Raw genomic sequence first — 19,213 nt, 5'->3', positions numbered from 1 at the left:
TCTGGAGGGCTGGACTCGAACCCATGGCTTCAAGTTGCAAGAAAGGAGATTCTGTCTGAACAGTCGGAAAAACTTTCTGACAGTAAGAGCTGCTCAGCAGCGGAACGAACTCCCCCTGGAGCTGGTGGACTCTCCTCCTTCCTTGGAGGTTTTTAAGCAGAGGTTGGATGGCCATCTGTCAGAGATGATTTAGCTGAGATTCCTGCATCGCAGCGGGTTGGACTAGATGTCCCTCAGGGTCCCATCCAACCCTACTATTCTAAGAGGGCATGGCTGGCTGGAACCCTGCAGAGGAGCACTCCATTCCACAGGGACAAGGAACCTGGGGCTCTCCGGAGATATCCTTGCCATTTGCCAGTTCGATTCCCATCAGTCGCGACTACGCAGGTCCCCCATCCCTGCCAGAAAGCAACATTTTCTGGCCGGTCTTCCTTGGTCTTCCTTTTTTACAGGAAGCCTAACAGCAGCCAGCCCAGCTACAGACTTATTAGCTGAAGAACAGCTGTTCTAACTAAACGATTTGCCTAATATTTCCCTGGCAGATGAGAAGCCTGAGCTTAGATACATAACTTCCTCTCTGGGGAAAAGGCAGACATCAGATCAGGCCTTTTCAGCCACAGATGCTATATTTACCCCGAAGCACTCGGTTCATAGATACAGCAGGAAATGCGGAGGCTCTCTGTGTACAGCTTTTTTAAAAAAATCTCTGGGTCCCGTTTGCAATTTTTACATTAACGATGCCATTTCCACACTGAGAAGGAGAGGTCAGCGCTGCCTTTGTGTGCTTGACGATGACACGATCCGGTCTCATGCATGAACAGCTTTGCAGCGTGGGTCGACAACTTGGGGAATTCTTCCAGAAGTTTTGGGGAAACCAAAGTAGTGAATTTGCATAGGAGGCCCCAAATAAATCCATCCTCATCTTTTAGGTCTCCTGGGGGAGACCTAACTTGCAGGACAGAAACAGATTGAGGACTATAAAGTGATGCACAGCAAGGAAAAAGGGGATAGGGACAAGTTTTTAACTCGGAGTAGACATGCTAAAAAGTCCGAATCAGATAAATGCTAGAGATGTAACGATGTAATATAGATTTGAATCTCTGGAGGGAAATCTGGAAGAGCGATTTGAAGTTCACAGCATGCTATTCTGGAGGGAGGATGGATGGCGGCTAACAGATTGAGGTTGAATCCTGACAAGACAGAAGTACTGTTTTTGTGGGACAGGAGGTGGGCAGGTGTGGAGGACTCTCTGGTCCTGAATGGGGCAACTGTGTCCCTGAAGGACCAGTGCTCATTTTGGACTCACAGCTGTCCATGGAGGCGCAGGTCAATCCTGTGTCCAGGGCAGCTGTCTGCCAGCTCCATCTGGTACGTAGGCTGAGACCCTCCCTGCCCACAGACTGTCTCGCCAGAGTGGTGCATGCTCTAGTTATCTCCCGCTTGGACTACTGCAATGTGCTCCATGTGGAGCTACCTTTGAAGGTGACCTGAAAACTACAACTAATCCGGAATGCGGCAGCTAGACTGGGAGCAGCCGCTGAGACCATATAACACCAGTCTCAAAAGACCTACATTGGTTCCCAGGACGTTTCCAAGCATGATTCAGTGTGTTGGTGCTGACCTTTAGAGCCCTAAACAGCCTCAGTCCAGTATATCCGAAGGAGCATCTGCACCCCCATTGTTCTATTATTATTATTATTATTATTATTATTATTATTATTATTATTATGAATCTTGTGGGTGCTCAGGCTCCCAGGGCCCCAGGGAGTTGGCACCTATGGCCATCCCTGCCCTGTGCATTGCCTACATCTCCTCCTGACCTCTCCGTCCTTTTTCTGGCCACAATTCCTGCACTCTCCCACTCCTTTCCCCTCCTCCCAGCTGCTGGCAAGGCCAACCCTGAGCCATCCATGCATCTAATGAGCATCTCGGTTCTGGCTGCCCCCAACTTGCCCCCTTCTGTTCATTAAGCGCTTCTGGCCTCCAGCCCCCCTGGAAGGGTCAGTTGGGCAGGAGGAATTGCTCAGCGCCTGGGCCCACACGCACACACCCCGCTAGGCCCCCGGGAGGGAGGGGTCGAGGCTTCACAACCCTGCCGGGTGCCCCCTGATCCAAGCTGCTGGTGGTGGTTCAGGGGGTCCTTGCGCAAGATGGAGGTCAGGCTGTGAGGAGGGGGCTGGAGTCCCGCCGGAGATGGAGGGACAGCGGGAGGCCGGACGAGAAGCTTTCTTCCTTTTCCTTTTTCCTTTTAATTTAAGGTTTCGGAGGGCAAGTCAAGCGATCAAAGGGATGCTGCTTTTGGGACTTTTTAGCTTTGAGAAAAGCCAAGAAACAGTATGGCAAAAGCTCGTAAAATTACACCTGGCATAGGGGAGGAGGGCTGTAGTGAAGTTGGGAAATCCTGGTATGTCAAACTCGGTTCACGCAGGAGTGAGGCATTGTGGGAGAGATAAAACTGTAGCCTTCCGGGGAATGGGTGTTTGGTCTCTTTAAACGTAAAGCTACCTGTCTCTAGAGGGACGTGGGTGGCGCTGTGGGTTAAACCACTGAGCCTAGGACTTGCCAATCAGAAGGTCGGCGGTTAGAATCCCCACGACGGGCTGAGCTCCTGTTGCTCAGTCCCTGCTCCTGCCAACCTAGCAGTTCTAAAGCACGTCAAAGTGCAAGTAGATAAATAGGTACCACTCTGGCGGGAAGGTAAACGGCGTTTCCGTGTGCTGTTCTGGTTCGCCCGAAGCGGCTTAGTCATGCTGGCCACATGACCCGGAAGCTGTATGCCGGCTCCCTCGGCCAATAAAGTGAGATGAGCGCCACAACCCCAGAGTCGGCCACGACTGGACCTAATGGTCAGGGGTCCCTTTACCTTTACCTGTCTCTAGAGGTGTGAGTCAATTACATCTTGACTGTAAGCAGGATGAGATGTTATCTGATTTGTCCTGGTACAGCTGGGGGCCTGAGTATGGATTGAGTTGTAAAAAAGGTTGTTTTTGAGTCGTTTAGTGTGTGCGACTCTTCGTGACCCCCTGGACCAGAGCACGCCAGGCACTCCTGTCTTCCACTGCCTCCCGCAGTTTGGTCAAACTCATGTTTGTAGCTTCGAGAACACTGTCCCACCATCTCGTCCTCTGTCGTCCCCTTCTCCTTGTGCCCTCCATCTTTCCTAACATCAGGGTCTTTTCCAGGGATTCTTCTCTTCTCATGAGGTGGCCAAAGTCTTGGAGCCTCAGCTTCAGGATCTGTCCTTCAGGATCTGTCCTTCCAGTGAGCTCTCAGGGCTGATTTCCTTCAGAATGGAGAGGTTTGATCTTCTTGCAGTCCATGGGACTCTCAAGAGTTTCCTCCAGCACCAGAATTCAAAAGCATCCATTCTTCGGCGATCAGCCTTCTTTGTGGTCCAGCTCTCACTTCCATACATCACTACTGGGAAAACCATAGCTTGAACTATACGGACCTTTGTTGGCAAGGTGATGTCTTCTTTTTAAGATGCTGTCTAGGTTTGTCATTGCTTTTCTCCCAAGAAGCAGGCGTCTTTTAATTTTGTGGCTGCTGTCACCATCTGCAGTGATCATGGAGCCCAAAGAAGTAAAATCTCTCACTTCTCCCCCTTCTTCACCATTTCTTCCCCTTCTACTTGCCAGGAGATGATGGGCCCAGTGGCCATGATCTTCGGGGGGGTTTTATGTTGAGCTTCAGACCATATTTTGCGCTCTCCTCTTTCACCCTCATTACTTCCGGGTTTCGCTGCTCACGCATGCGCAGATGCTCAAAATGACGTCACGCTCATGCGCAGAAGCGGCGAAGAGTGACGCGAGTGTGCGCAGACGTGCCATCGCTAGTTACGTTTGCTTCTGGATGCGAACGGGGCTCCGGAATGGATCCCGTACGCATCCCGAGGTACCACTGTATCTGCAATCCTGAGGACTCAAAGCACAGTTTTCAGTTTAATTTATTTCACATGGTCCTGGGCACTGGGCCTAGTACCAAATGTTACCCTTGCAGAAGCAATAGATCATCTGTCACTCCACCCCCTTGACCATTCTGGTTGCCTCCTTTTCTCTCCCTTTCACTGACCTGCAGAGCCAGACCTCCTCCCTCTGTCCTACACCACAGCTGAGGAGCGCTACCTGGACCTACCAGACGAGCACCTGCCTGAGCTGGACTCTCCGCCACCCCTTGAGCCACCGGCCTTGACGGACATCCGCCACTACCAGCGGGAGCCAAGTGAGTCTGACTTCCCACCGCCGGGACCAGCGAGATCCAGCGCAGCCAGCGCAGAGGAGAGGATACGGCGGCTGGAGGAGCTGGTCGACGGGCTGGGGACAATGCTGGACATGGTTAAAGAGCAGGTGAGGGAAGCTCAGATCCCACCACGCAGAATTTTAGAGTTCGGGGGTGGACCCAGGGGTCATCTAGTCTAACCCCAGCTCCACAGGAATCTTGTGACAGCAGCATTTTTGCCATATGTCCATTCATCATCATCACCACCACCATCATCATAAACTTTATTGCGCTAGCCAAAGGCCATGGCATCATTCACAAAGGGAACAATAAGAAAAGCAACAGTAACCATAAATAACCACAAATACTGTATTTTTCGCTCTATAAGATGCACCAGACCACATGACGCACCTAGTTTTTGGAGTAGGAAAACAAGAAAAAAATATTCTGAATCTCATAAGCCAGAACAGCAAGTGGGATCGCTGCGCAGTGAAAGCAGCAATCCCTCTTGCTGTTCTGGCTTCTGGGATAGCTGCGCAGCCTGCACTCGCTCCATAAGACGCACACACATTTCCCCTTACTTTTTAGGAGGGATAAAGTGAGTCTTATAGAGCAAAAAATACGGTACATCACCCCTCCACCTCTTTCCCCTTTTCTTCCTAATGTCTCAACAAATGAAACTGATTTGTAAAAATGTTACATGGGGGGGGGAATACGAGAGAGAGACATTGCACACACTTTTGTAAATCAAGAAAATCTTTAATAAATAAATAAAACCCAGGCACTGCAAATATAGTGGTACCTCTGGTTGCAAACGGCATCCGTTCCGGAGGCCCGTTCACAACATGAAAACAGCGCCAATCTTAAACACTGTATCTGCGCAGATGCGAAGCGCGATTTCCATAATTTCAGGTTCAGTCCTGAATATCAAATGTGATTCTTTCATGGGGGGGGGGGAGAGACAGATCCTGGTTCTTCGGACCTCCTCCTCCCCTGTTAGGATCCAGAGTAACCCCTCCAGTCACCCACAGAGTTCCACGTCTTTCCCTCCCCAGAATTCGGACCTGCTGGGCCGCGTGAAGTCCCTGGAGGACTGTGAGTGTCGGCGACCAGCATGCCTCTGGGAAGGGCAGCGCTATGAGGACGGCACTTCCTGGGATCAAGATCTGTGCACCACTTGCGTGTGTGCGCATGGCAAAGCAGAGTGCTCACTGCGCCACGACCGGCCTCGCTGTCTGGGTGAGTACGTGCAAGGGTTTGGATTATTATTACATGCAGCTTGGGTTATTATTATTATTATTATTATTATTATTATTATTATTATTATATATTTTTATTAAAGAATTTCAAATTTCAACCAAATTATTCAAATAATCAATTACATTTATTTCCCCCCCTAATATTATCCCCCATCCCTCCCTCTCCCCGCCCAACCCAAGATTTCGCTCAGCTCCCTTCTCTGATCTGTTTGCACGTATTGTTCTCTGCATGTAGAAAACTGTACATATCACCACGTCATCTGTCCTATATTCTACTAATAAATTTGTGGGTGTTTATTAAAAACCTGCCACGGAGTCCAAATCATTTTGTTGTTGTTTTTGAAAATAGTCTGTAAAAAGTTCCCAATCTTTGAAGTCCCGATTGTCCTATTATGATTATTATTATTAGTAGTAGTAGTAGTAGTAGTAGTAGTAGTAGTGGTAGTAGTAGTATTAGTATTATTATTATTAATAATAATACCCCACCCATCTGGCTGGGTTTTCCCAGCCACTCTGGGCAGCTTCCAACCAAATATTACCACCAAGTTTTATTACGGCAAAAGCCAGTGACACTAAACACCACAAGATCAAACAAAAAGAAATCAACAACAACATCAGAAAAGAAAAAAGAAAAAAGGATTACACAAGGGAACTTCGCAGTGTGCCATTCAACAGAAGAGATTTACGGTTCCTGATTACTAAAGTGCAAAATTTGGCCACCTCATATGATATTGAGCTTGAGGAATCTTCCAGAAGGTATTTTCGTAGAATTTCGGGGGAGGATTCCAAATAATGTTGTAGGGGTATAAATTTTGATAAAAGCGGCAAAATAAGTTGAACTCGCTCTTCACTATAAAATTCGCAAAATAGAAGGATGTGTGTGACAGATTCTACCTTATTAGACATACAGGGGCAGAGGCGCGCATGCATTGGTACCCGCGTGAATTTGCCGTACAGCACTGCTGAGGGCATTGTCTCAAAGCGGGCTCTAGAGAAAGCCCATCTATAAGCTTCGTTAGTGATGTTAGTTAAGTAAGGGGCAGTTGCAAAATTAGGCCAAGCTTTTAAACATCTATACGTCTCCGGGAGTAGGGCGTCTTCTTGTTGTAATTCGACATCGTAAAGTCTCTGAGTCCAGCCACTCTGGACTGCTTCCAACCAAATATTAAAAACAATACAGCATCAGACATTAAAAACTTCCCTAAATAGGGCCGCCTTCAGTTGACTTTTAAAAGTAAAATAGTTGTTTATTGCCTTGACATCTGGTGGGAGGGCGTTCCACAGCGAGGGAGCCACCACCGAGAAGGCCCTCTGCCTGGTTCCCTGTAACCTCACTTCTCGCAGCGAGGGAACCGGCAGAAGGCTTCAAGTTACAAGAGATTCCAACTAAATATTAGGAAAAACTTTCTGACAGGAAGAGCCGTTTGACAGGGGAATGGTCTCCCTTGACAGGTTGTGGGTTCTCCTCCCTAGGAGTTCTTTAAGCAGAGTTTGGAAAGCCATCTGTCATGCATGAGATTCCTGAATTTCAGGGGGTTGGACTAGATGACCCCAAAGGTCCCTCCCAACTGTGATCCTATGATTCCATCATTGCTGACAGCTTTGCCACAGGAAGAAGTTCAACAGGTGCAGTTTCTCTTCAGTGCTGACCTTCTCCCCCCCCCTCCCCACTTTGCAGGCTGTGCTGACGGCCGGAAGGAAGGCGAGAACTGGAGCCCCGAGCCGTGCTGGACCTGCCGCTGTGAGGTGAGAAGGGGTGCTCTTGGCAGGATGACACCTGTAATAAACAAAAATATGCCATTCTTCGCTTATGGGGAACACAAGAGCCCTTATAGAGTCCTTTGTAGGTTCTTCATCGGTCGGAAAAAATAACAGAGGCCAACCAGAGAATATTGAGAAGCAAAGCAGCCAGTAAGTCTGATCTTTATTGATCTGTTGCAACAGGGTGCCCCCTTCACACACAGGAAAGGAGGAGGACCCCAAACAAAGGTGTGCCTGCCTTTATATAGACATTTTAAATTGCCCACCCTGGAGTCCAAGACCACCCCTCCATACATCATACATACATCACAGAAAAGGCGGTCTACAACAGAAATCTGAGTGCATTGTTTACCTCCTGTCTGGCAGGTTACCTGTTAATGGTCACTTGACTGGATTGCTTGGGGAGCCTGGCCAGTCTTTTGTAATGATAAATACTTAGTTCCTGAGCCAGGTCACAGGCTCACCCTATTCATACACAGACATACCCTTAAGACAGGATTTGTGAAGGAAAAGACAATGGGGAGGCTTTTCCATTTTCCTTCAACCTTGCAGAGAAATATTTGAGGTCAATTTGGGAGGGACAAGATGGTTTCGGGACTTTTTCTGTGGGGTTTCAGACGGGGTTTATATATGCAGATATGAATCTTTTATATAAGACCTTAATTTTTTTTATTTCACACCCAACCCCACAAGGATCTGCCTTGCCTCTTTCTGGTGCCTGTTGGCACGAGAGCCCCTTGATTCCACTGTGAGCCATGGTGGCGAATCGCCATTAGGGAATCCCTCCGCCCATTAGGCGGTGCTACCCCCACATTGGACTAGGGGACCCTCACATCTGTGCCATAGCCCAGGTGTGCCCCTACAGAAGGCACTAATGTGAGGGTGTCAGGTAAGCATCACAGGAGGACATTGTCCAGATAGAAAAGTATAAGTCAATTGTTGAAGGTGCTATTGAATGAATGAATGAATGATTGAATGAATGAATGAATGAGAATGATTGAATGATTGATTGATTGATTGATTGATTGATTGACTGATTGAATGAATGAATGATTGAGAATGATTGATTGACTGACTGAATGAATGAATGAATGAATGATTGAATGAATGATTGAATGAATGAATGAATGAATGAATGAAGAATCCAGAACCAGAGCGACTAAGTGTTCCAGAGAGAATGGAGTAAATTTATATTATATATAGAGAATCATTGTACACATACAGTATAAAGACACTAGCAGGACTGAGATAAAACTCACAACGTTTCAAAGAAGGGACATTCTATTGGTGATTAAAGTGTTTAATAATATAAGACAGATATAGAATGGAGATGTTAAAAAAAAAGTGTGGAAATAAAAATGCAATATAAGAAAACCAGAAAGACGGAGGGAGGGAAATTAAGAGCTTGGCAGGGCGAATGATATAATGATGTTATATGACGATGTTATAAAATTCTTAAAATTGAAAAATCCATAAAAAATTAAAATAAAATAACTTTTGTAAACAAACAAACAAACAAACAAACCCAGAAGCTTTCCTTTGTGAATTATAGGGGAAGAACTACCTTAACTGTATAGAAACTTATTGATGTATATGACCAAAGAGGCAAGAATGTTACTTTCCCAAAAATGGAAAGAAGAAGATGTTCCTGCAAAATAAGAATGGATACAAAAACTTATGGGATATGCAGAAATGGCGAAACTTACCGGAAGAATAAGAAATCAAGAGAACAAATTTTTTTATATAAAAGAATGGAAATGGTTTATTGAAGATTTACAGATAAACTGTAAACGGATAAGAACATTGGCAGGATTATTGTAATAACCTGCAGTTTCATATTGAAAGTAGATGAATAAATGAGCAAATTAGGTTAATTTGGATATGCAGAAAATATTAAAAATAAATTTAAGGAACCGCAGAAAGAGGGGGGAAGGAAGACAAGTTTTGAAATGTTAAAAGGGCCATAAAGTTATTGAAATGTATATAATTGACAATAATAATAATAATAATAATAATAATAATAATAATAATAATAATAATAGAATCATCGCTTTGGGCATCGTGCGTGCTTTCACTGTCCAGTAACGCTGTGCCTTCTCCACCTAGGATGGCAAAGTGTCCTGCAAGAGAGAGGACTGCTCCCCTGCTCCATGCCAGCACCCAGCAACCCCTCAGGGGAAGTGTTGCCCAGTGTGTGGAGGTTGCTTCTACAAAGGGCACCTCCTGAAGGATGGGCAGAGATACCTGGAGGAGCCATGCAGGCATTGCATCTGCCAGGTGAGCACGGAGGAGGGGGGGCTGATGGGTCAGTGCCAAGGGGTGCCAGCAAGAAAGAAAGATGCTGAACAGATTTAGCACCTGTATCAAACCCCATTCCTCCAGATCAGGTTCAGGGCTAGGGCTAGGGCCAGTCTGTGGCAGGAGGCAGCGGGCAATGCCAGCCATCATGAGCAATTGTGCCTGAAGCCCAGTACATCTGGAAAGGATCTGGGGGTCTTGGTGGACCACAATCTGAACATGAGTCCGCCGTGTGATGCAGGAGCAAAAAAGGCCAATGCTATTCTAGGCTGCATCAACAGAAGTCTAGTGTCTGGATCAAGGGAAGTCATAGTCCCGCTCTATTCTGCCTTGGTCAGACCACACCTGGAATGCTGTGTCCAGTTCTGGGCACCACAATTTAAGAAGGAAGTTGACAAGTTGGAAGGTGTGCAGAGGAGGACAACCAAGATGATCAATGGCCTGGAAGCTAAGCCTGATGAGGAACGGTTGAAGGAGTGTGGGTATGTATAGCCTTGAAAAGGAGACTGAGATATGAGAGTCATCTTCAAATATCTCAAGGGCTTTAACATGGAAAATGGAGCAAGCTTGTTTTCTCCTTCTCTGGAGAGTAGGACTCAAACCAATTAATAATAATAATAATAATAATAATAATAATAGTAATAATAATAATTTATTATTTATACCCTGCCCATCTGGCTGGGCCTCCCCAGCCACTCTGGGCGGCTTCCATAGAAACCAAAAATACAGTAAAATATCACTCGTTAAAAACTTCCCTGAACAGGGCTGCCTTAAGATGTCTTCTGACTTCGGATAGTTGTTGTTGTTGTTGTTATTATTATTATTATTATTATTATTATTATTATTATTATTACCCGGCCAATCTGGCTGGGTTTCCCCAGCCACTCTGGACTGCTTCCAACCGACTATTAAAAACAATACAGCGTCAGACATTAAAAACTTCCCTAAACAGGGCCGCTTTCAGTTGTCTTTTAAAAGTAAAATAGTTGCTTATTGCCTTGACATCTGGTGGGAGGGCATTCCACAGGGCGGGCGCCACCACCGAGAAGGCCCTCTGCCTCGTTCCCTGTAACCTCACTTCTCGCAAGGAGTGCAAGAAGGGCTTTTACATTCGCTAGAAGCTCGGCTCTGCCCTCACCGGTCCTGGAGTAAACGTAAAAGTAAAGGGACCCCTGACTATTAGGTCCAGTCATGGCCGACTCTGGGGTTACAGCGCTCATCTCACTTTATTGGGAGCCGCCATACATCTTCCAGGTCATGTGGCCAGCATGACTAAGCTGCTTCTGGCGAACCAGAGCAGCACACGGAAACGCCGTTTACCTTCCCGCCGGAGCGGTACCTATTTATCTACTTGCACTTTGACGTGCTTTCGAACTACTAGGTTGGCAGGAGCTGGGACCGAGAAATGGGAGCTCACTCCGTCGCTTCGAACCGCCAACCTTCTGATCAGCAAGTCCTAGGCTCTGTGGTTTAACCCACAGCCCCACCGCGTCCCGTTCAGGAGCTTAGGGCCTCATCAAACCTAAATCCAGCTCTGTTTGCAATGCTACAGTTTTACAATAGATATTTAGCAGTTGTGACGTGGTCTCGGCACCAAGCAATGCCATGTGTTCACCGCTGCCTAGCGTTTCGTGACCACGTTGGCGGCGCCGTATGATTCTCTCCTCTCTCTGCAACTCTCCTAGGCAGGCAACGTCCGATGCCAAGCACCCAGCTGCCCAGAGCTTTCGTGCCGGGAGCGATACACGCCGCCCGGGGAGTGCTGCCCAGTTTGCCATCCAGGTAAGGATGCGAGGAAGCACCCCGAGAGCATCACTGGGCCATAGCTGTCAACCGTCCCTTATTTGGCGGGAAAGTCCCTTATCCCAGCGCCGTGTCCTGCTGCTGTCCCTTACTGATGATGTCCCTTAAATTTCCCGGGTTTCAAAGGAAGCAGCTCCTCTCCCTCCCTCCCTGCCGGCCAGGGAGGAGGGAGGCTCCAACTGTGTTGCTTGGCTGCGTTGCTCACCCAATAAGGAGTCTAAGAACGACTGGGGGGTGGAGCTTGCATGCCTTGTGCCGATCAATTTGGCCGCATTGCCTGGGGACTCGCCTTTGCTCAGCGCTTCCCAGCGGAGAGGTGACGGTGGTTTTCCTTGCTGCATCCCCTTTGCCGGGTTGCTGCGCTGTGGGAACCACCGCTTGAGGCTTCGTTTGGCTGCTGGCTGGGCTTTCTGCCTTTGGCTCGGAGGGGCTCAGAAGTCGAACCTAGCTGTGCTCTGAAAATCCCTTATTTTGGCTGCTGATCCCTTATTTTCGAGGCTGCTGGTCCCTTATTTTCAAATCTGTAAGTTGACAGCTATGCACTGGGCCGTTGGTTTTGTCAGTCCTTGGACCCGATTCATTTGCGTGTTTCCTCTTTATCAAGTTTGCTTCCGTATCCTTCCCATGCCAGATAAGGTCAACAGACCATTCGTGAGAGTGCAAGCTCTCCATGTTTCTTGTATCGTCTGCTTTCGTTTTGAAATAATGTAAGATTTTGGCCTGTTTTTTCCTTGGCGGGGGGGGGGGTCTGCAGCTTGTGTAAGATAAATTCCCACTTCTTTACAAGTGAAACTCAGAAAATTAGAATGTTGTGGAAAAGTTCATTTATTTCAGTAATTCAACTTAAAAGGTGAAACTCATATATGGGATAGACTCATGACGTGCAAAGCGAGATATGTCAAGCCTTTATTTGTTATAATTGTGATGATCATGGCGTACAGCTGATGAAAACCCCAAATTAGCAATCTTGATATGAGACCGAGCAATGCAGAAGAGCTGAAGGCTGCTATTGAAGTGTCCTGGTCTTCCATAACACCTCAGCAGTGCCACAGGCTGATAGCATCCATGCCACGCCGCATTGAGGCAGTAATTGATGCAAAAGGGGCCCAAACCAAGCACTGAGTACATATGCATGCTTCTACTTCTCAGAGGTCCAATACTGGTCTATTTGCAACCCTTGTTTTGCTGATTTCATTTAATATTCTAATTTTCTGAGATTGTTAATTTGGGGTTTTCATCAGCTGTACGCCATGATCATCACAATTATAACAAATAAAGGCTTGACATATCTCACTTTGCAGGTCATGAGTCTACTAAATACTATGCCAAACTTGACCCTAAACCCCTGGCTCTGGGATAAGGTAAGGGAGTGGGGGCAGCGTGGATGAAGGAAACAATTTTCATCATCATCATCATTTATTCAATTATCAGTCACTCTTTCTAGCCACAGCAACTCAAAGCAACATACAACATTTTAAGCAAAAAATACAAACACATGCATCCATTAAAACCAGCATGAAATCAATCTAAGAGACAATTCTGTTTTTTAAACAGGAAAATAAAACATCTCACCCAAGCAAAGACACAATAAATGTAGTATCCAGAAGTTAATGTATAGGAACACATTTCCGTACCAAAATAAAACGTAGTAAATTAATATCACACGGTTCCAAGTGACAAAAGTGGTTTTACCTTATTGCTCCATTACCTTATAAAAAAGTTCTGTTATCTCGATAAAAACATTGTCTTGTCGCCTGTCCTTTCTGCTTACTCTTTTGCAGGTTTTAATTTTCCGCAGATGGTGTTCTCGTTCCCTCCCTGTTTTTGACAAACAGTAATTCTGGCAGCGGTTAAGAAGCGTTGCATTAATTCCTTGCCTTTTCCTTTTTGCCCAGGTTGCGAGTACGAAGGACAGAGATATCAGGAGGGAGATGTCTTTGCAGCCTCCTCAAACCCCTGCATGAACTGCTCCTGCCTGGTGAGTGGAGGGAGGGAAGGGCAGAGCGCCCGGCTATACTGTATAACAAATTATCACAGTGCTAATTGTATCTGTTGTTGTTTAGTCATGTCGTGTCTGTTGTTGTTTAGTCATGTCGTGTCTGACTCTTCGTGACCCCCTGGACCAGAGCACGCCAGGCACTCCTGTCTTCCACTGCCTCCCGCAGTTTGGTCAAACTCATGCTGGTAGCTTTGAGAACACTGTCCCACCATCTTGTCCTCTGCCGTCCCCTTCTCCTTGTGCCCTCCATCTTCCCCATCATCAGGGTCTTTTCTAGGGGGTCTTCTCTTCTCATGAGGTGGCCAAAGTCTTGGAGTCTCAGCTTCTGGATCCGTCCTTCCAGTGAGCACTCAGGGCTGATTTCCTTCAGAATGGAGAGGTTTGATCTTCTTGCAGTCCAGGGGACTCTCAAGAGTCTCCTCCAGCACCAGAATTCAAAAGCATCCATTCTTTGGCGATCAGCCTTCTTTATGGTCCAGCTCTCACTTCCATACACCACTACTGAGAAAACCATAGCTTGAACTATACGGACCCTTGTTGGCAAGGTGATGTCTCTGCTTTTTAAGATGCTGTCTAGGTTTGTCATTGCTTTCCTCCCAAGAATCAGGCGTCTTTTAATTTTGTCACTGCTGTCACCATCTGCAGTGATCATGGAGCCCGAGAAAGTAAAATCTCTCACTGCCTCCATTTCTTCCCCTTCTATTTGCCAGGAGGTGATGGGACCAGTGGTCATGATCTTAGTTTTCTTGATGTTGAGCTTCAGACCATATTTTGCGCTCTCCTCTTTCACCCTCAATAAAAGGTTCTTTAATTCCTCCTCACTTTCTGCCATCAAGGTTGTGTCATCTGCATATCTGAGGTTGTTGATATTTCTTCCGGCAATCTTAATTCCGGCTTGGGATTCATCCAGTCCAGCCTTTTGCATGATGAATTCTGCATATAAGTTAAATAAGCAGGGAGACAATATACAGCCTTGTCGTATTCCTTTCCCAATTTTGAACCAATCAGTTGTTCCATATCCAGTTCTAACTGTAGCTTCTTATCCCACATAGAGATTTCTCAGGAGACAGATGAGGTGATCAGGCACTCCCATTTCTTTAAGAACTTGCCATAGTTTGCTGTGGTCGACACAGTCAAAGGCTTTTGCATAGTCAATGAAGCAGAAGTAGATGTCTTTCTGGAACTCTCTAGCTTTCTCCATAATCCAGCGCATGTTTGCAATTTGGTCTCTGGTTCCTCTGCCCCTTCGAATAAAACCATACAATAAAAGCAATTCAGTAGTTGAAAACAGGCATCAGCTAACCATTGTGGAAAGATGTATTCTCAATTACCTGCATAGGCCTGGCAGAATTGGAAAGTTTTCAGCAGCCGCTTGAAAGTTGGCACTGAATCTCCAGTGGCAGAGAGTTTCACAGGACCGGCCAATGACATGAAAGGCTCGGCTTCTCATTGTTGTCCAATGGGCCTCACCAACTTGGGGATCAGCCAGCAACACTCCTGCAGAGGATCTCGGTGATTGATCTGGGATAGAAGATTTCGAGGCTGAGGCTGGGAAGATTTAGGTTGGGCCAGTAATAGCTACCAGCGGGAGGCAGCCCATAAGCCAAGCAGCCAGGATCAGGCCCATCCCGTGTTGCCGACTTCCTAGCATTTAGGACACAACGGTATACTGTCTGTGGACTTGGAGGTTCAATTCAACTGTTGCACCTATCCCCCCGTTTATTTCCATTCTCTAATAAGACGCTGAACGATGCTCAGTGGGAAGTGATAAAGGTTCACCCAAGCATGTGCAGAGTGCATTTTAATGAAGAGAAGAAAAGACACTCTGCACATGCTGGGGTGAACCTTTATCACTTCCCACTGAACATCATTCAGGGTCTTGTTAGAAACAACTGCCGCTGGTCCCCACGCACCTCACTTCTGAGTCAAAGGATGTGGAATAATTTGGGGAGATTGGGCAAAGTTGGCATTTTTTGAGGTTACCCCTCCAGCGGAGGGGGGTTAAGACGGACCCCAGTTTGGGGACAGGGAGGAAAGGAGGCACTCCCCTACCCACCCACCCTGTTCCCTTTTTCCTTTCAGAGGAGCCTGGTCCACTGCCACCCAGTCCACTGCCCTCCCAGCCGCTGTGCCAAGCCCAACCCTCAGCCTGGCCAATGCTGCCCCGTTTGCTCAGGTGAGTGACTCGCTGTGAACAAACTGGAGCAGGTAGAGGAATCTGGCTTCTCTTCCGAATCCTGCAAAGAACCAAGAAGGGGTGGGAGTGAACTGGGCCAAGGGTGAGCCCCAGGAGGTGTTTTTCTGTGCCCCAGGAGCAGCTGAGTTTTGAGGCTGCTGTTTGCCTGCAGGACAATATATTACCTGCCTCTTCCTCAATCATTAACCCCCTGCGAATGTGCTCCCCCTGGAAAAATAAATAGAAAAAAGGACTCAGATGACACATTTACAGTGAGGGGGGAAAGTATTTCATCCCCTGCTAAATTTGCCCGTTTGCCCTCTGACGAAGAAATGACCAGTCCATAATTTTAATGGTAGGTTTACTGTAGTTGTGAGAGACAGAATAACAACAGGAAAACCCCCAGAAACCCAGAAGAGAAAAGTCGGAGATTGATGTGCATTATAATGAGTGAAATCAGTATTTGATCCCTTTTGCAAAAGATGACTTAGTACATGGTGGCAAAACCCTTGTTGGCAATTACAGAGCTCAGACATTTCTTGTAGGTGGCCACCAGGTTTGCACACATCTCAGGAGGTGTTTTGTCCCACTCCTCTTTGCAGATCCTCTCCAAGTCAGTAAGATTTCGAGGCTGATGTGTAGCTACTTGAACCTTCGGCTCCCTCCACAAATTTTCGATGGGATTAAGATCTGGAGACTGGCTAGGCCACTCCAGGACCTTAATGTGCTGCTTCTTGAGCCACTCCTTTGTTGCCTTGGCCGTGTGTTTTGGGTCACTGTCATGCTGGAATACCCATCCTCGACCCATTTTCAATGCCCTGGGGGAGGGAAGGAGGTGCTCACCCAAGATTTGACAATACATGGTCCCGTCGATCGTCCCTTCGATGCAGTGAAGGTGTCCTGTCCCCTTAGCAGAAAAACACCCCCAAAGCATAATATGTCCCCCTCCATGCTTGACGGTGGGGATGGTGTTCTTGGGGTCATATGCAGCATTCTTCCTCCTCCAAACACGGCGAGTTGAGTTGATGCCAAAGAGCTCGATTTTGGTCTCATCTGACCACAACACTCACCCAGTTCTCCTCTGGGTCATTCAGATGTGCATTGGCAAACTGCAGACAGGCCTGTACATGTGCTGTCTTGAGCAAGAGGACCTTGCGAGCTCTGCAAGATCTCAGGCCTTCACGGCGTAGTGTGTTTGTTATGTATACTGAAGTTCTCACCCTGGGCCAGCAGGGGGATACTGTAGATAGTTATGCAAATAAGGGATCGAAAGTGACGTTCAGTTATTGGATAGTTTTAGAAAATTGTTACAGTTACATTGTAATGGAGCTCTATATAAGCAGGCTGACTGAACCCTTCAGTTCAGTTCTGTCCTGGCCTGTGAATAAACAAGAGCTGTTTGAAGAATCGCTGTGTCGTCTGATATGTTCACCCACAACGTAACACTGGCGACGAGAATGGGATCTCTGAATCGACACTTGGCACGGGAATGGTTGCCTCCGTAGCCGGCACATTCCGATTGGCCCTTGGACTTCTTTTGGAACTTCCTGCACTCCCGCTTTGTCTGGTGCACATCATCGTCTTCACTGGAGGATGCCTCATCACTGCTGGCCTCTTCATGATGCACTGGAACTGGCTTCCTAGCAAGACACGGGCTGCTGGACTTGCGGATCTCCTGGGCGGAGCGTTCGGCAGCTTCCGAGGCCACGGCCTCCTCAATGGCTTTCTGCAGCATGAGGTCTGGCTTGGCGAGGAGACGCCGTTGCAGACGGATGTCCCAGACCCCGCAGACGATTCGATCCATCAGGGCATCGTCCAAGTCTCGGAACTCGCAGTGCATTGCAGCCTGTTGGAGGGCAGCGGTATAGTTGTTAATTGACTCCCCCTCTGCCTGGTTCAGGTGGTAGAACGCATGGCGGGCAGCAATCTTGGATGGCTTTGGCGCGTAGTGGTTGCGGAGCTTCTCTTTAATCGTGTCCCACGGTGCTGCCTGGACTGCTACAGGCGCAACCAATGCTCGGGCCGTCTCAAACACCTCAGGCCCACAGAGGCTGAGGAATAGGCCCCGCTTCCGCTCCTGTGATACTTCCGTCAGCTCGTTGGCTTGGAGGTAGCAGTTGAACCAAGCGAGGTAGGAGTCCCATGATTCAGAGGCTGGCGCAAACGGCGGTAGAGGCACAAGTGAAGCCATGATTCCGATGCCGGCGTGAAGGGCGATGGATGGAACACAGTGCTCTAGCCAGAACAGTCAGCTCTGAATTGGTTCTGTTCAGTGATTTTGCTCGGTGTTTCAGCTCCGCTCAGAGGGTGGCTGCATCTAGCTGTGCTCTGTTGTCCATCCATCCCATCCTCGTCGCCAGTTCACCCACAACATAACAGTGTTACCAACTGTTTTCATGGTGACCATGGTCCCAGCTGCCCTGAGATCATTGACAAGTTCCCCCCGTGTAGTTCTGGGCTGCTTCACCACTGTTCTCCTGGTCATTGCAACTCCATGAAATGAGATCTTGCATGGAGCCCCAGACTGAGAGAGGTTGACAGTTATTTGGTGTTTCTTCCATTTGCAAATTATTTCACCAACTGTTGTCACCTTCTCACCAAGCTGCGTGGCAATAGTCTGGTAGCCCAGTCCAGCCGTGTGCAGGTCTACAGTCTTGTCCCTGACATCTTTGGACAGCTCTTTGGTCTTGGTCATGGTGGCTACTTTGGAATCTGCTGCATTGATTGCTTCTGTCGACAGGTGTCTTTTGTACAGGTACTGTAAGGAGCTGGGGTTACAGGTAAGCCCTCTCCCTTACAGCAGGTGCTTCTAATCTCAGCTCCTTACATACAGTGAAGATACCAGGTAGCCTGACATCTGGCTGGTTGATAGGGGATCAAATACTGATTTCACTCATTATAATGCACATCAATCTCTGACTTTTGTCTTCTGGGTTTCTGGGGTTTTTCCTGTTGTTATTCTGTCTCTCACAGCTACAATAAACCTACCATTAAAATTATGGACTGGTCATTTCTTTGTCAGAGGGCAAATGGGCAAATTTAGCAGGGGATCAAATACTTTCCCCCCTCACTGTATTTATTATCTATTTATTTCGCAACATTATTATTATTAGAATTTATATACCGCCCTATACCCAGGGGTTTCAGGGCGGTTCACAGAATAAAATGAAGACATAAAACCACAAAATAAAAATAACAACAACAACCCAATAGCCCCCCCCAACCGTGCATTAAAAAATAATAATACTCAAATCGGTTTACGAAAAATGATGAAACAGTAAAATTATGCATCAGTAGAATCAACAGCAAAGAAAAGTTAAAATAGCAATAGGCTAAAAACCGGATTGAAACGAGCACCAACTTTTCTAAACCCCTGCACAAAAATATTCTGTTAGCAAGAGCTGAAAAGGTACCTGCCTGTTTTCAAGTGGCGGGGAGTTCCAAAGTGTAGGTGCTGCAGGACGAAAAAAATTCAGGAATGTAATTGTTCCTAATGCTCCCTGTTCCTTGGCCTTCTTCCTTCTCTCATTCTCTCTCTCCTCTTAGCGTGTGAGCTGGACGGGCGAACGCTGCAGCCTGGGCAGAAGCTCACCTCTGCGGACGGATGTCGAAGCTGCACCTGTTCTGTGAGTTATAGGAGAGTCCATGGGGATTGCAATGCCCCCAAAAGCCAGTGGGGGGCAGTAGAATGATCCTGTC

General features: G+C 47.3%; 1 protein-coding gene across 1 annotated transcript in view; it reads left to right on the top strand.

Annotated features, from left to right (window-relative positions):
- KCP (kielin cysteine rich BMP regulator) overlaps positions 1-19,213 on the top strand; it is a 99,118-nt gene that overhangs the window by 12,536 nt on the left and 67,369 nt on the right. The window contains exons 4-11 of the mRNA XM_053404655.1: positions 4,078-4,346; positions 5,274-5,457; positions 7,156-7,223; positions 9,345-9,515; positions 11,222-11,318; positions 13,235-13,317; positions 15,421-15,514; positions 19,061-19,140. Coding sequence (XP_053260630.1) covers positions 4,078-4,346; positions 5,274-5,457; positions 7,156-7,223; positions 9,345-9,515; positions 11,222-11,318; positions 13,235-13,317; positions 15,421-15,514; positions 19,061-19,140 — 1,046 coding nt within the window. The remainder of the gene's footprint in view (positions 1-4,077; positions 4,347-5,273; positions 5,458-7,155; positions 7,224-9,344; positions 9,516-11,221; positions 11,319-13,234; positions 13,318-15,420; positions 15,515-19,060; positions 19,141-19,213) is intronic.

This window comes from Podarcis raffonei, chromosome 10 (assembly GCF_027172205.1).
Source record: "Podarcis raffonei isolate rPodRaf1 chromosome 10, rPodRaf1.pri, whole genome shotgun sequence".
Lineage (NCBI taxonomy): Eukaryota > Metazoa > Chordata > Lepidosauria > Squamata > Lacertidae > Podarcis > Podarcis raffonei.
This window is presented reverse-complemented; position numbering and strand designations above follow the sequence as displayed.